The 17,732-nt window shown below is 40.3% G+C and overlaps 2 protein-coding genes across 2 annotated transcripts in view; one reads left to right on the forward strand and one right to left on the reverse strand.

Moving 5' to 3' along the window:
• MALRD1 (MAM and LDL receptor class A domain containing 1) overlaps window positions 1-7,442 on the reverse strand; it is a 590,643-nt gene extending 583,201 nt beyond the window's left edge. The window contains exon 1 of the mRNA XM_012931979.2: window positions 7,265-7,442. Within this exon, the coding sequence (XP_012787433.2) occupies window positions 7,265-7,442 (178 nt within the window). The remainder of the gene's footprint in view (window positions 1-7,264) is intronic.
• Window positions 7,443-15,924: 8,482 nt separating this feature from the next.
• Window positions 15,925-17,254, forward strand: LOC101542031 (interleukin enhancer-binding factor 2). Its single transcript, XM_012932041.2, has one exon. The coding sequence runs from the start codon at window positions 15,960-15,962 to the stop codon at window positions 17,130-17,132; it is 1,173 nt and encodes a 390-aa protein (XP_012787495.2). The 5' UTR covers window positions 15,925-15,959; the 3' UTR covers window positions 17,133-17,254.
• The last annotated feature ends 478 nt before the right edge of the window (window positions 17,255-17,732 follow it).

The following is a 17,732-nucleotide window of genomic DNA, read 5'->3' on the forward strand; positions in this document are numbered from 1 at the left end:
AAATAACCTTCACTGACATTTCAAAATTTATCACCAAGAACAATAAACACTATAACTTCTTTTTTAACGTTTACCATTTTATCTTTTAGAAATTTTCATGTGTGGAGAGAAGTTATTCCACAAAATTGCTTCATCTTCATTCATAGCATTTGTTATATTGTCAGCATTATATGGTCGTTAGTAGCAAAGTTTCTAGAACCAGAAAGAATTGGCTGCAAATTTTTAGCTCCTCTATTGAATAGCTCTTTATCCTCTGGCATTTTATTTAATCTGAGTCTCATTTTTCAAGCCTTAAAAGGGACAGTAATAGTTCCTACCTGTCCAGTAATTTGTAGGATTAAATGGTATGTGAAAATTTCTTAACAGTACTTGACGTATAGTAAGTTCCATATATTGACTTGGGAGTCACTATTTAATCAAAAACAGATAATTTAATATTAGTAATAACCACACTCTTCCTACTATAACCTTTCATAATGTTGGGGTTCTCTACATGGTGCGTTGTTATAAACCAATTATTTAAAGTTCTTACTCAAATAACTTGTCTTACAGTTGCATAAGACAACACCTCCAAAATGAGTACCCTTGTTCGGTAAAACTGCTTTCTAAATAATAATTTTTCTCCCCATTGTTAATCTTTTTCATCTCTTCTTTATCAACTCTTCTCAATTGTTTCTATAGATGAATTTGAAGTCATTATATCAAGTTGCTATACTGATCCTATCATATTTTGTATTCAAATGCGATTAGCATGTAAAATGACCTCATAAAAATGTGTATATTTATATTATTGAATCAACCCATTAGAAAGCATATATCATTTTTCTGTAGATGACTGGGTTTTTATTTCTAATTTTCTTTAGGATAAGCCTACATAATTATATTTATATTTCTTAGGTTTATCATTCTGTTGAGCAATGAGTGAAAGGGTTATAAAGCTTTAAATATTAAATGCTGACTTCCTACTCCCCATGTGATGATATTTAGAAGATGGGGGCCTTAGGAAATAGGTTGGGTTAGGAGGTTGAAGCCCTCATATGGGCTGAGTGAACTCTTGAGAGGTATAGGAGACAACTCTTCTCTCTCTCCGCCACCTGAGGACACAGCAAGAAGATGGCCATTGTAGCTAAGAAGAAAGGTGCAATCAGACATAAGATCTGCCAATGCCTTGATGCCATATTGCCGCCTTCCACTGCTATGAGAAATAAGTGTGTGTTGTTTAAGTGATGGAAGCTACGGTATTTGTCATGGTTACCTAAACTAAGACTTGCTATGGTGAATAGATTGTTTTGTAATTTTTGTATTTTTTATTGTTTCTTTACCATATACATTTTAAAAATGTACCCAATGTAGTAGTAAGAAAATGCACAAAGTCACATTTCACTTTCTGTACCTTCAAGTACTTCAGTGGAGCAATGGTTGTTTTAAGGCAGTTGAAATAATATTATCCTATTGAAAAAGTACTGCCTTATTTCATAATATATACATATATAATATATCATTAGCATTATTTTTTAATTTTTTGAGAGTGCATTTTCTAAATTTTCACACATTTCACAAATTTCACAAATAAATTTAGGTTTATATGAAGTAAATATATATGTATATATATTTTGCTTTTTGGGTCACACCTGGCGATGCACAGGGGTTACTCCTGGCTTTGCACTCAGTAATTATTCATGGTGGTGCTCAGGGGACCATATGGGATGCTGGGAATCGAACCCGGGCCGGCCGCGTGCAAGACAAATGCCCTACCACTTTGCTATCACTCCAGCCCCTGAAGTAAATATATTTTGAAAAAGAAATTTTTGGTTCTTGGGGCCATAGCCAGCAGTGTCCAGGACTTCCTCTTAGCACTGTACCTCAGGAATCACTCCTGGCAAGCTTGGGAAAACACAGGGAGTGACAAAGATAGAACCCTACCATGTGCCAGGCAAGCATCTTCCCCACTTATTTTATTTCTAAATTTAACTTTGTATGAGATGATTATATAAAATGTCAAATTTTATGATAAATTTCATGAAATAAAATTACAAAAATTAATTCTTATATCCTTATAAAATATCAGAGTAACTAAACATTTTTTTCTTTTGTTTTTTTTTAAATTTTTAAAATTTTTTTTTATTAAATTACCATGTGGAAAGTTACTTTCCAGTTTTATCTCGGTTATACACTGCTCGAACACCTGTCCCTTCACAATGCCCATATTCCACCACCAAAAACCCAGTATACCTCCCACCCTCTAGCTCCCACCCCCGCTTGCATAGCTGATAAATTTTACTTCATTTTCTCTTTACCTTGATTACATTCCATACTTCAACACAATATTCACTATTGTTGTTGGAGCTTCCCCTCAAAAAAACAGTCCTGCTGACAAGGAAGTATTTGATAGTTTTCCATTGCTGAGAATGAAGAGATATGGATTTAGGATTTCTGCATTTTAGTACTTTAGTAGTTAAGTCCAGTGAGATTTATGTTAGAAATTGCATCATTTCCCTTCCTGGGGCAGCACGGGGCTCTGGCTTAGTTCACAGTCTAGAGACGTTGGTGGAAGCAGTTGCTGGTACCAAAAGTAGTCTAGCTGGCCTCCGGATCATGGTCATGAGCAGCAGAGCAGCCGCACAAATAAACATGTGGCCACTTGGGTCGCATCTCGGCAGAGCACGCACCGCTGTTGCCCGGGCCCGAGACTGCCCACACGCGTCCCGCTCCATTTTTTTTTACTTTTGAATCACAGTAAATTTTGTTCTAAAACAAATATGTATAACAACCAATGTTAATTCTAATATCAGGTATGTAAAAGCAATTATCTAAGACGATTGCTGGAGGCAATTCTAGTAACTGAAGAACAACTAGATGGTACTTAGTGTAATGATTCTGATATTAAAATAGGCAAATAAAAGTAAAAGAAAATGAAGAACAAGAAATAAATATCAGCATGGGAGCAGAATATGTGATACTTGGAACATAATTTAAAAATAAAAAAAATAAAAAACCCTGACCAAGATCATAGCATTCATTTCCGTGAATCAGGATATCAATAATTTTTAATAGAGATTCTTGTCATAATTAGAAGTAGTTGTTACATCTAAAATTATTTTTCATACATGCTATAGTATATTGTGCCCAATATCACATGTAATAGAATTTATTCTATTGAGAGGATCCAGTCTATCTAAATGTAATAGCTTCTTTCTCTAATTAGAGAGCAAAAGAAACAGTATTCTTTAAAAGAGGTTCACCCAATCAAAAAAAGAACTTTGCCAAAGAACTTTTAAATGGAATTGGTGCCCTGCAAAGTTCACCTTCAACTATGCAGATCTCACTGATCTCCAACAACATATTAATCTCTTCCCTAAAGGTTATAGTATTTAGGCATAAAAGGGAAAACAGATTGATTCTTTCTCTAAAGGTGACTACTTGCACACCTTATAGGGTTCGCTTTAACAATACCTAATGTATAAATGTATCCAGGAGAGAAACTGTTTGGTCGTCCTTCTCCCGCCACCCTACACGTGCGGGGCCAAAGAAACTCCCACTAAAAAGAAACTCTCATGTGACGTTTCTCTATACTCCACAAATGAGTGCAGTCCCTCCACTTCTCTGTCTGTCCCTCTCATTCTGACTCATTTCACTTAGCATGATACTCTCCATGTCTATCCACTTATAAGAAAATTTCATGACTTCAATTTGCATATAAGTGGATCAACATGGAGAGTGTCATGTTGAGTGAAATGAGTCAGAAGAAAGAAAGAGACAGACATAGAAAGATTGTACTCATATGTAGAATATAAAGTAGCTGAGAGGTACAAGCTTGCAATCATGCAATTTCTGGCAGATATTTCTCTGGACTTAGTTACTAAAATACTAAAATACAGAAATCCAAAACCATGTGGCTGCTAGTGCAGCCGCTTGACCTCATATCTCTTCATTCTCAGCAATGGAAAACAAATTATCAAATGCTTCCTTTTCAGCAGGTCCGACTTTAGGGGGGAGAAACTCCAAATAATAATAGTGAGGGTTTTTTGGTTGAAATATTGAATGTAATCAAAGTAAAGTGAAAGTAAAGTGAAATTTATCAGCTACACAGGCGGGGTGGGGGGCTGGGGAGGTGGGGGGTGGAGGGAGGTATACTGTGATTCTTGGTGGTAGAATATGTGCACTGGTGAGGGGATGGGTGTTCAAGCATTGTATATCTGGGACTTAAAACTGAAAGCTTTCTAACTTTCCACATGGTGATTCAATAAAAGAATAAATTAAAAATAAAGTAAATAAAAGAAATATAACAAAAAATGGGGAAAAAAAGAAAATTTCATGACTTCATCTCTCCTAACAGCTGCATAGTATTCCATTGTGTAGATATACCAAAGTTTCTCTAACAAGTCATCTGTTCTAGGGCACTTGGGTTGTTTTCAGATTTTGGCTATTGTGAACAGTGCTGCAATGAACATATAGATACAGATGTCATTTCTACTGTGCTTTTTTGCATCCTCAGGATAGATTCGCAGAAGTGGTCATAGGGAAGCTCAATTTCTAGTTTTTGAAGACCTTTCCATATTATTTTCCAGAAAGGCTGGACTGTTTGGGTGACACCCCAGGACAGTAGATACAAGAGTCAGGAGGACTGCCCCATTGCTGGAAGCCTGCTTCATGAATGGAGGGGAGAAGGCAGATGGAATAGAGAAGGGATCATTAAGAAAATGATGGCTGGAGGAATCAGTCGGGATGGGAGATGCATGCAGAAAGTAGATAATGGACCAAACATGATGACCTCTTGGTGTCTGTGTTGCAAGCCATAATGCCCAAAAATAGAGAGAGAGAGAGAGAGAGAGAGAAAGAGAGAGAGAGAGAGAGAGAGAGAGTATGAGGAATATTGACTGCCATGGAGGCAGGGGGAGAGTGGGAAAGGGGGAGTATACCAGGGATATTGGTGGTGGAGAATGTGCACTTGTGGAGGGATGGGTGTTTGATCATTGTGAGACTGTAACCCAAACATGAAAGCTTGTAACTATCTCACAGTGATTCAATAAAATTTAAATAAATTAATAAATAAATAAAAGAAACACCCAATTTTTTCAACAGGTTAGGGTTTCACATTGAAATGAAATATATTTTTTTTCTTTAATTTTATTGAATCACTGTGAGATAGTTACAAGCTTTCATGTTTGGGTTAAATCACACAATGATCACACACCCATCCAGTGCACATTCCTCACCACCAATATCCCTGGTATCCCCCCCTTTCCCACCCTCCCCCTGCCTCCATGGCAGACAATATTCCCTATACTCTCTCTCTACTTTCAGGCATCATGGCTTGCAACACAGACACTGAGAGGTCATCATGCTTGGTCCATTATCTATTTTCAGCACACATCCCCCATCCCGACTGATTCCTCCAGCCATTCAAATGAAATATCAAAGCGAAACTCCTCCAAAATGAAAAGGAAAGGCGATGATCTCCCAGTGTGATGTTTAAAGGAAATGTGTTTATACGACAGATCTGCCCAGCACTGTCCTCCTAGGTCAGAGCTATCAAAATTTTTCATGCACCCAAGACCTTTCCCACTCAGCGACTTCCTGCCTCTTCCACATTAACCTTTTCTCCAAGCGGGACCATACATATTATCACAGTCGGCGCGCTAACAGAGCTTCAGAGAGATTAATAATGAAAAGGACTTTGCACTTCTTGTCAAGCCAGCCCTGTGTTCCTCTTTGTGGCTCATCCAAGAACCGTGAGGGTTTCCCAGGATTGCCAGAGAAAGGGCAGCACCTCACACTTTAGAGATAGGGGGATTAGACAAATACAAATGAATCTCTGTCTTGGGTCTTGCTGTGTACTTCAAACTTATAAGGTGCTCACAGCTTGACAGCCCTCCCAAAACCACAGTAAGAGGGAAATAATCGTTTGCCTTTTTTTCTACACAAGAGAAATTTTTCAGCCATCACTTTCCTTGTTTTTCAGCCACTAATATTCTAGATAGGAAAGCAAAAGATTAAACAGAGCAAATCCAGAGAAGGGGCCTTACTGGGCAGAAGAAAGTGAAGAATTTCTGCAAATGCTGATTACTAGATGAATTTTAAAAAAGGGAAAGAAGGAGAGAGGGAAAGAAGGAGAGAGCGAGGGAGGGATGGAGAAAGGGAGGGAGGGAGATGTTGCAGCAAAGAGCTCTAAAATAATCAGATGAGTGCCTGCCGCTAGCTAAAGGAGCCACTTAATTTTATGGAACTGTTTGCAGGAGATGATGGTATCACTGAAATGCACTTTTCATTCACACTGTGTCCTACTGCCATCGAAACTACCGGAGCGTGCAGATCTTGACACAAGTCTTCCCTTGGTGGGCAGTTCTTTTTTTATGAGCATTACCCCAGGAAGCAATGGAACACTTTCCTGCCTGTGAGACTTAGCCAGACTCACTTTACAACCACCCATAATAAAATGGAGGCAGTTCAAGATCATGCAATTAGTTGAGAGTTTACAGGCAGCGTCTGCTCTCCCCTCTGCATCAGAATTAAGGGATGGGGCTCAGAGATGCTGAGTAGCCCCAATTCACTGGGAAGTCCTGTCCCACAAAGAGAAATAAAACCCATTCATCCCATCTAAACTCCATTGCAAATATTTCTGTTCTGTCAGGCTTAGTTTATCATTTGCATCACAGTGTTTTAAAGCCGCAGTGGTGAGCATCTTCAGAAATTGACTTGGCAAATCCAACAGGGAAAGGCTACCTTTTCTGCCCATAATTCCTCTTTTTAAATCTGTAGCACTGTCTGTAACACTGTCATCTCGTTTTTCATCATCGATTTGCTAGAGCGTGCACCAGTAATGTCTCCATTGTGAGACTTGTTGTTACTGTTTTTGGCATCTCGAATATGCCATAGGTAGCTTGCCAGGCTCTGCCGTGTGGGCAGGGTACTTTTGGTAGCTTGCCGGTCTCTCCAAGAGGGACAGAAAAATCGAACCCAGGTCGGCCACATGCCAGGCAAATGCCCTACCTGCTGTGCTATTGCTTCAGTCAGAAAAGAATACAAAAAAATTGGATTTAAATCATACATTTCATCCTACTGACATCTTAGTTTGATTACTGTTTAGGTAATTTTTATGTATGGACCCATCTCTTTCTTTAAAAATATATATTTATTTCTGATTTCTACATAAGGTCTCTAAACAAAACCCTTACTTGCAAGGTCAGGTATGGAGTAAATGCCTCTTGACTGCTCCTTAACCCGGAGGATAGGATATAGGTGAAAGGAGAAAGGCATCACTTACATTGCTGCTCATCACTGCTGTCCCCACACTGATCTGTGAAGTCACATACGTTGTCAGGAGGCAAGGAGACCCCATTGTTACACAGAAAGACTTCGGTTCCTGGCTGGGCTCTGAGAGAGATGAAAGCACAAGAAATCCAAAGGAAACCCCAAACTTCCGTCTTTGGCAATGTCAACATTCTGGCCAGCGGAAGAGCATTGCTTGACTGTCTCTTACAGATCAGGCCATTGTAATTGGAGAGTCCGCAGTCAGACACATTTTTTACAGTTTCTCTTTTCTCTGATTTCCAGTCTTGCCTCTTAAGACAGGACACTCCTAGTAACGATCTGCATACTAGTCAATGACTCTCAGGGCAGAGCCTTTATTCCTTCGGAGGAGTGTCCTTGGAAAATATTTAACTCGAGCAACTATTTCACTTCTATATCAAAGTGAATGTGGATGTTTATTACACTACATATAGCATGAATAAACAGTGGAACCCTTTATGACCATGCTATCTCCTAGAAGGAAGGAAAAGATAAAAAGAAAAACCAGGGTCAAGTTTAGCAATGGGGAGGGACAGGGAACTGCAGTAGTTAGAAGTCTCTATCAATTCCATTTAATTCGCTTTTACATGTGAAACACATGCTTCCAGGATATATATTCAGAATGAACAACATATTAAAAGTCAGAATGCATGAAAAATCAATAAAGAATTTCATAAAAATTAATAATTGCAGAATCATGCTAAGTTGATCATTTTAAAAAACTCCTTTATATATGATTTCTGAATGTATATTAAAGATCCTTCCCAACACAAAGCTATCCTGAGACTAAACAAAGTACCTGAAAAATGCATAACGAAAGGGATCCTAGGACAAAGAATATATCTGCACATTTAAAGAAAATGATGGTGAGAATGACAACGATCACAAACAACAAAAATGCAGTTTACTCTAGTAAGAAGACTCAACATATATACATGCAAATATACATGTGTGTGCTAAGTGTAAGTATTTAGGACTCTGTGATGGAAATACACCATTTTCCCCTATCATAGCAGTGCATATAATCTAACATTTCATTGCTCTGTGAGTCATTCCAATTTCAAAAATACATCTTACTTCTCTATACTTTAAGCGGATCTGAATACCTTGTCTGCTTCTCTTGATTTACTAGTCCGTTAGATGTTTACGTTATCCTTATTGTTCCACGTTATCCCTTTTCTACGTTTAGATCATATTTTTCCCTAGGCTTCCTCTTCACTTAGGCTTTTAAGTGTCTTTTTTTCAGCAGTCTCCCAAATATGTATTTGAAGTCCTGCTCATGCACTTCTTTTCAAGTACTCAAACATGCATATCATACACACAGACACACAGACACACACACACACACACACACACAGAGCACCTAATGACATGTCTACTTGAATCAGGATTTTATAAGATGCCTAAATCCATTTTCCTTTGCCCATTCAACCTTGGATCCCACTGTTCAAGCCAGGAACCGAAATGTTGTCTCTGGACTATTCTCTTCTATCAATCCTCATATCCCGTGCATTCACGATTACAGTAAAAGACTCCATCCAGTCTCAACATAGTTGTCTCTGCGACCCACGTGTCCTTTTCTGTCGCTCTGGCACTCTAAGGTCACAGGACCCGCCAGGGAGCTGGCCATCAGCCCACCTTACTCCGCCCCTTGTGCACTGTAGTGGGGGAGGGGAACGGCCCCTGAGGAAGGGTGAGTACACGGAGCCACGAGAAAAAAACACGCACTTCGAGAGTCTCTGCAGAGAGAAGACTCAATTTATTTCAAGCAGCGTCAGGTTCATATACTTTAAAAAACAGGAAACAAACTTTTTGTGGGAGTGACTAGCACACATTTGCCAAAAGGCTTAGTAAGATGTTACGGTTTGTCTTTCCTTCTTGGTTTGGGTTCTGTTTGCCCTATCATGCCCTGGCGCCACTGAGGTGACTGGATGCTACAGTTGAGTACAGGAGGGGAGAAGGGAAGGGAGCGGGGCCTCTGCTGGGAAATCCAAAGCGGAAGCTATGAGGGAGGGCTGCCAGTCGCTTGTCATGTTCAGGCCAAGTCTCGGGGTTCCATCCTCACCCCTAGTTGCTCCCTAATTGTTCCTTGCAACGTCCCACACTTGTTTTCTCTTCCAGCTGACTGAACACGTGGAAGCACAAATGCACTCCCCCTCTACCTCCCTCTGGAATCAGTGCTCCGTGTTCTTGGCACAGTTTACAAACACAGCTAACCTCCTGGGCCCTTGCTCATCACACCCTGCTTTCTGCTCCCAGTCACAGCAGTGCTGAATTCGTGCTCATCCTCTCTGAACATGCTGTCTCTTCACTCCAGATCTGAGATCCTTTCCTCACCCTATCCCAGTCCCAGGTTATAAAGATGCACAGTTAGAAAATGCCATTTCTTCAAAGATACACGACTGTGTCCAGTGATGCTTTTCTAATTCTTACGCTTTTATAAAAGCCTCCTTGTAGCTTGAAACCATGTTTGGAATATATTGTCAATGTATTCTACCATTGCCCCATACTAAAAAAGGACAGCATCCATCAAGACTATTTTGGGTTTTTCTTTGGGATAAAGAATGGAAGAAGAAGTAAAGAGTGAGTGAGAGGGAGAGAGAAGAGGGTTGAGAAGCGAAGCAGTGTCAAGAAGCATGAAAACATAAAGATATTTCAATTTTATATCCTGGTTCTGAATTCAGGGTCCATAACATTTTATACGTTCACTGTTTTCTGTTTAGGAAAAGTATTGCTGTATTTTGTTGATGTGTAGCTGTTTACCATTTAATTTTTGCCAGGAAACTCCTTCATTAACTGTTACTACCTACTAAAAATGACATTATACTATTTCAAATGCCATTCATCATTTAGATGAGATACAAATTGGAAAGGGGTAACCCAAAGAAAATCAATTTTGTATTTAAAAAGACAAAGTTATAGTTTTTCCAAAAGACAAAATTAGTTATAACAAATAGTACTCTTTAACATTTTCTCTGAATGAACCAAAGGAGAAGACTGGTATTGGTACCTACCAAGTGTTTTCTGTATTGTTTATTAAAGAAAGGAGAAAGCAATATTGATCTCAATGCTCTATGACCAAATTGAATGTTCATTTACGTGGTCTCATTGTATGCCTCTTGCATCATTGCCTATGCACACATTATAAATTATTATTCAGTTGTCCAAGATCTCTGGATTATTATAGAGTTTGGTTAGAAATCAAGATAGAAAAAATAATCTGAACTGAACTATATTGTCAGTAATATTCATGAGGCAGTATAAGTCATTGTGTGAAACTTTCAAAAGGCAAAATATTTCAAAATTACCAAGCAAACTCATTTGGAGTTAACACATTGTTTAAACTTTTAAAGGGCTGGAGCAATAGTACAGCGGGTAGGGCATTTGCCTTGCACACAGCCGAGCCGGGTTTAATTCCCAGCATCCCATATGGTCCCCGAGCACCGCTAGGAGTAATTCCTGAGTGCAGAGCCAGGAGTAACCCCTGAGCATTTTTTTGCTGGGTGTGACCCAAAAAGCAAAAAAATAAAAAAATAAAAATGACTAAGCATTTACTTTATCTAGACATGGAAAAGCCAGATACAGAGAGATCAAAGAGAGGCAATGAAAAATAAAGCAATATCCTAGGCTTAAAACTGGAAAATGTGGTAAAACATTTACAAAATATAGACACATATTACTTCTAGTTTTGGCAATAACAGATTGCATTTTCTATTAAGAAATAAGTCAGAGGGAACAGAGCAAGAGTAGAGTGTTAGGGCACTTGCTTTGTATGCAGGTGACCCAGGATCAATCCCCAGCAGCACATATGGTCCCCTGAGCACCACCAGAACTTGCCCCTGAGCACAGGAGTAAGTCCTGAGCACTGCCAGGGTGACTATAGGACAAATAAATAAGCCAGAACCAAAGAGACGGCTCAGAGAGCTGGAGTGTGGGCACTGCAAATGGGAGTCCTGGGATCAATCTACAACACAATATGGTCCCCCTGCATGGTGGGGAGTGACCACAAGCACCAGATCCAAAGTGTCTCTGAGTATCATGAAGTATGTCCCCAAAACAGAAGACAAAAAATAATAAATTAAATAAAAATAAGTTAAATCTCCAACTTCAAAAATGCTAGCTATTGAAAACAGTATGATAAAATGTTTTTAAATATATAACTAAGTCCTAATTTTGTAATGAACAAAGCAAATCCTATGAGTTAAAACAAAGAGAGGAAATGACAAAGACAACAGAAATTTTGAAATGAGAATTTTCCAGGAATGAAAATATTCACAAACTGTATGAATCAGGGTGAAGGATAAAGTTTTGAAAAAACATATTCAGTGGTCTGGAGTGATAATACAGTTAGAAGGCACTTGCTTTGCATGCGGCCAACTCAGGTGTAATCCCTGGCACCCTTTTCATCTCCCAAGCTCTGCCAGAAGTTATTCCTGAGCACAGAGCCAGAAGTAGCACCTGAGTACTGCCAGGTGTTGCCCCAAAACCAAAAAACAGCTAGACAATTTGTAATTAACTGAAAATTCCAAAGAAAAGTGAAATTTTGAAAATCAATTCCAAAAATAAAACATATTATTTATAATAAATATTATTTAGCCTGACAGTTAATTTCTAAGTAGCAACAGTATCAAACAAGACAATAGGAAATATAGCAAGTAAGAAAAATGGAATAATGTTTTCATATTGATAGATAAATATTAACATTGAACATAAATTTAATAGAACCTAAATTTATTAAGGATAGCATATCAAATTATGAAATTCTGAGATAACTAAACACTGACCAGTTATTTCCAATAGACCCTGATAAATTAATATATTCCAAATTCTTCACTCAACATGAACACATAAAAAAATTAGTTCAGATAACTAGCTTCAATATATTTCAAAGATTTAACTGCAATGCAAAACTCCTTCTCTGATGGCAAAGGTAGCCAGTCAAAAGTAGAGCATAAAAAAGAACATTTTAAAGGGAATAATTTTTAAAATACATATGTAAGAGATAAAACAGTGGAAACAGATGCCCAGAGAGAATGCGCCACCTGTCCTAGAATTTACTTGACACTCCGGGACCCGATCAATCCTGGTCTTGTATATGCTGCTTCCACTGACAATATGTTGTTTGGAACACAGACTTACATCTTGTTGGATAATATTACATTTGATTTATTTTTAGCAGCTCAAGTTGCAGTCATTGGTGTCTTATAGTCAGGGAGTTAGTCTCACTCTGGACCCAATAGCTATTTCTTAAGAAAATAGATGTCTGTTAGTTTGACTGGAAAATGATAGGCACCTATATAATGTGATTTTCTGATGAGCTGGACATGGCCTCATCTTTCACAGACCCTTACACTGCAACTTACAAATGTGAGAACCTTACCATATTTTAGGTACTCCATGGCCTTTGGTATATATATATATATATATATATATATATATATATATATATATATATATCTTGCCTTCAAATTTCAAACAGGTGGCTCAACCAAAGTGTCTACAAATCTTTCTCAGCAGCATGAGGTACAAAGTACAGCAAGCTGTCTCTCACTTTCAAGATTAACTCAATTCCCAGACAAGTCATGAGGATGTCAGAACTCTACCTGCCCTTTGGGTTTATCACCCAACTTCTATCAGAAAAGCGTTCCATCAAAATGAATCCTGTTTGTAGACCTTAGAACAATGTCATACCTCTGCAAATGAGTATCTTGTCCTATGTAAATATCAAACCAAAGTCAACTTTTTCATTCAGTGCAAATAAGTTGATCTAACACACAATGGTGAAAGAGTGTTCTTCCTCCCTTTTTGGAAAATAGGTATCTTTTATAGAGTTCCTACTTACTAAGACAAGGGAATTGGATATTCCTCACACAGTGACAGCTAGACAGAGGCTGTGTTGATTTGTGTCAGTAGTTCTTCCAACTACATCTGGAATAACAGCTGTTAAAGTCATGATTTAATTATGAGACCAATAATTCTTCATTATTTTCCAAAACCCATCCACCTTCTGCAAAGAGGCAGGTCAGATTAAGAGATGCCAGGAATTAGTGCCAATGGTAATGTGGGTCTCTGCAATTCTTTCAAAGGTTGAGTTTTGCCCTACCACCTTACCAATTCTCACTTATGCAAACAAGAGTAACCACTGCAAGGCTTGAGTGCTAACGTTAGAAAGGCATGCTTACAACGTTGGCTGTTGGTTGGCATCTGGGAACTCCCATTTTGGAGGCTCACACAGTGCTATCTGATGCAAGCCACATATCTGATGTGGCTGTACCTGATCTGTTTGTACAAGCAAAAACGTAATTGGGGGAGAGAGCTAGGATAGGGGTTAAAGCACTTACCTTTAATGCAGTCAACAGTTTGATCTCAGAACCACATGTCGCCCTGAGCAACATGTGAGGACAGAGACAGGAGTAATCCTTGAACACTGACTCTTGTGGGCCCAAAATAAACCAGAATGAAGGCAAATTATGTTGATAACTTGTTTTCTGAATTTTGTAACATTCCAGACAGAAATTGACTAGCTAATCTTCCCCTCCCTGCCCTACTCAATGCAGGGATCATGGGGAGGGTGAAGACCAGGGAATGAGTTTCTCAGAAGCTTGTGCCATTCCATCTGTATTGTCACAATGTTTTTGCTGCAAACTAAGTGTCTCCTTTGATTCCACTGGGCAAGGACCCACTTAGTCCCCTAGATTCCCCCAGACTTAGCCTGGTTGCTTATTTTTCCATTATTTATCTGGATCTCTATCCTTTCAGTGTAATAAATCTCAGCTCTGACTACAGCAATCCTAGGTTGGTTCCTGAGTCCCCCTAGTAAATTTCTGGACTTGGGGATGGTCTTGCTGTCTGCCTCCTCCTAGATTTCAAACACCCAATTGCTATACCCTAGGAGGCAACTGCTTCCCAGGTCACCAATGGTAAAATCTTTAGCAACTGGTCATCTCTTGAATTCTGGGAATTCTATGGCATCTACCCGACACACAAGTAATCTGACCCACAAGTGCATCACACCTTCTCTTCCCATCTGTCTCTCAGTACTGCTTCTTATTCAGGCCTCCTAGGAGCACCTGCTGAAGTGGAGGGTAAAAGATCAATTTGGGGGTTGGGGTTGGGGTTGGGGGTGGGGGTGGGGGTAGTTATGATGAATAATGAACTAAGAGCTGGAGCTTAAGGAAGAGTCTTTCTAGTAGCTCAGAGGAAGAGAAAAAGGGAAAGGGCTTGAATAACAAAAATCTGAAACTATTCCACAAAGAACTTCCCAGGAACTCTTTCGACATGATCACTGAGCTAATGAGCCCACCTTTGGAAAAGCTTGGTGGCATAATAGCTATTTTCTCCCAGACTGAGCATATAACTTCTGCCTTGAAGACCTGAAAAGTGTTCTGTTGACAATCTTGTTCCCCCAGGACTTGGCATCTCTTGAGAAGATCGCATTGCTTGGTGAAGAAGAGCCATCCAGAGACTCCGGAGTAATCAAAATTGTATGATCTCACCACCCGCGGGCTGCGACTGCTTTTCCCCACAGTGGGGTGGGTGTCTGTTAATATTGGTTTCTGCTGTAAAAGAAATACAACTCTACGGGGAGCTAATGATGCAGAGGGGAAGAGCTTATAAGAGAGGTCAAAATCCCTGCAAATATTGGGGTTTCTCCTCACAAGGTGCCTATGAGCACACATTCAAACTGCTGCTGCTGCTTCCAACTCAGGGGACTTCACAGTTTGACATTCCGTTTCTTTCTTCACCAGAGACGATGCTGTCCAGCATAGCACTCCTGACCCAGTTGCCTCCCTCAGAGAATCCAGACTAAGCACGAGCTGCTCTCCCGCCAAGCCTCTGTGCCGGAGCCCTGTGCTCCAACAGGCTGTACCCGGGAAGAAATGATTGCTTAGGCGGCATCAGGATGGGAAACAACTGAGGAGGAGATGCTGGATCATCTTAAGGGCTAATTTAGTCTGTTTACTTCAGTGGCCCCTGGGACCTCTCAGCCCCACCCCTATCTCTGTCTCAACACACTCCAGAACTGTGCTGGGAAAATCAGCCTCACAAGGTCGGCAGTGCTCAGAAGAGGGAGGGATTCTCATTCCCTCTCCCTCCTCACTCAGCCCCTACGCATGACGTTTCAGGTGACATTATGGAGGCACCCTGTCAGACCTTCCTTCCACCCCTCAACACGGTCACCAAAATTGCTTCACTCTACTCTCCAAATATCTTTTCTCTTTTTTAAACACTCAAGGAATTTATTATTTTTAATATTTTTTAATGAATCACCGTGAGATATAGTTACAGACTTACAAACTTTCGTGATTACGTTTCAGTCATACAATGATTGAGTACCCATCCCTCCACCAGTGCCAATTCTCCATCTTTTCTCTCTTCCGTTTGGAGAGGACCTCATTCACACCAAGCATGTACCCTACCACAAAGTCATGTCCCTGACCCCCTGAAAACGTTTTTCTGATAGCATCTCAACGTGTAGAAATTCTGCAATTAAGCCATCTTTTTTTAGAGCTACTTGAAATTTTACATTGCTTAATAGTTTTTAACAACAAAAAATTATTTTTGCAATTTTGTGATAGTCTTTGAGGCAATCTGAGCTTATGAATTTCTTAAAGAAAACAGCAAATTGGCGGTTGGTACGAGCTCCATTGTTCAGCATTCGGGGCGCCATGAGGGGCGATAGAGGCCGTGGCCGTGGCGGGCGATTCGGTTCCAGAGGCGGCCCTGGCGGAGGGTTCAGGCCCTTCGTGCCACACATACCTTTTGATTTCTACTTGTGTGAAATGGCTTTTCCCCAGGTCAAACCAGCACCAGATGAAACATCCTTCAGTGAGGCCTTGCTGAAGAGGAATCAGGACCTTGCCCCTAATTCTGCTGAACAGGCCTCTATCCTCTCCCTGGTGACAAAAATAAACAATGTGATTGATAATTTGATTGTGGCTCCAGGGACATTTGAAGTGCAAATTGAAGAAGTTCGACAGGTGGGATCCTACAAGAAAGGAACAATGACCACAGGACACAATGTAGCTGACCTCGTGGTGATCCTGAAGATCCTGCCTACATTGGAAGCTGTCGCTGCCCTAGGGAACAAAGTTGTAGAAAGCCTAAGAGCACAGGATCCCTCTGAAGTTTTAACCATGCTGACTAATGAAACTGGCTTTGAAATCAGTTCTTCTGATGCTACAGTGAAGATTCTTATTACAACAGTGCCACCTAATCTCCGAAAACTGGACCCAGAACTCCATTTGGATATCAAAGTGTTACAGAGTGCCTTAGCTGCCATCCGACATGCCCGGTGGTTTGAAGAAAATGCTTCGCAGTCCACAGTTAAAGTCCTCATCAGGCTGCTGAAGGACCTGAGAATTCGTTTTCCTGGCTTTGAACCCCTCACACCCTGGATCCTTGACTTACTAGGACACTATGCTGTGATGAATAACCCCACCAGGCAGCCTTTGGCCCTGAATGTGGCATATAGGCGGTGCTTACAGATTCTGGCTGCAGGCCTGTTCTTGCCGGGCTCAGTGGGGATCACGGACCCCTGTGAGAGTGGAAACTTCCGAGTCCACACCGTCATGACCCTGGAACAGCAGGATATGGTGTGCTACACGGCTCAAACTCTGGTCCGAATCCTTTCCCACGGTGGTTTCCGGAAGATTCTGGGCCAGGAGGGTGATGCCAGTTATCTTGGTTCTGAAATATCTACCTGGGATGGGGTGATAGTGACACCTTCAGAAAAGGCATATGAGAAGCCACCAGAGAAGAAGGAAGGTGAAGAAGAGGAGGAGAACACAGAAGAACCCCCTCAAGGAGAAGAGGAGGAAAGCATGGAGACTCAGGAGTGACCATCCCCGCCGCAGTCCCTCCATCCCAAGGGGAAGACTGGAGCCTAAGCTGCCAGTGGCTTTCTGTTAGAGGCACCTCCAAGGGATACGGGAGACAGGAAGAGACTCTTTGGAGGAGTTGTTCCACTGTAGCCACACGTCCCTAATAATGTCCTGTGCCATCCTGCACTGTAGTGAAGCAGGGCACCAGCAGTTTCTAGAGTCCCCAGCTGGAAACCTCTCAGAAATGCTGAGTCATTAAAAATGTTGTGAACTATTATTGTCTGGATTCCCCCTCCACCAAGAAATGATTCAGGTACTTCCTGTTAGGGTTCTTACTTGTTTTCCTTTGGCACCTGACAACATTTTTGTTTTATATATTGAAAATAATAGTGTCTAACAGTTTGAAGCTGTATTTGAATAAAAGTACAAAGACTTGGAAAAAAAAAAAGAAAAAGAAAACAGCAAATTGTAGTTTTAAAGACAAGCACCTTGCATAACTTGCAGTAATGTTTGGCTTTATGTTGCTTCATCATTCGTATACAAAATCATACATTGATAGGCTAGGAAGATAACTCAAGGACTGGAGTGCACATGTGAAGTTCGAAGTTCAATCCCTGA

Source organism: Sorex araneus, chromosome 9, assembly GCF_027595985.1.
Source record: "Sorex araneus isolate mSorAra2 chromosome 9, mSorAra2.pri, whole genome shotgun sequence".
NCBI lineage: Eukaryota > Metazoa > Chordata > Mammalia > Eulipotyphla > Soricidae > Sorex > Sorex araneus.

Excerpts from the sequence above, each read along its gene's own strand:
- LOC101542031 (XM_012932041.2), top strand. The coding sequence starts at position 15,960 with ATGAGGGGCGATAGAGGCCGTGGCCGTGGCGGGCGATTCGGTTCCAGA.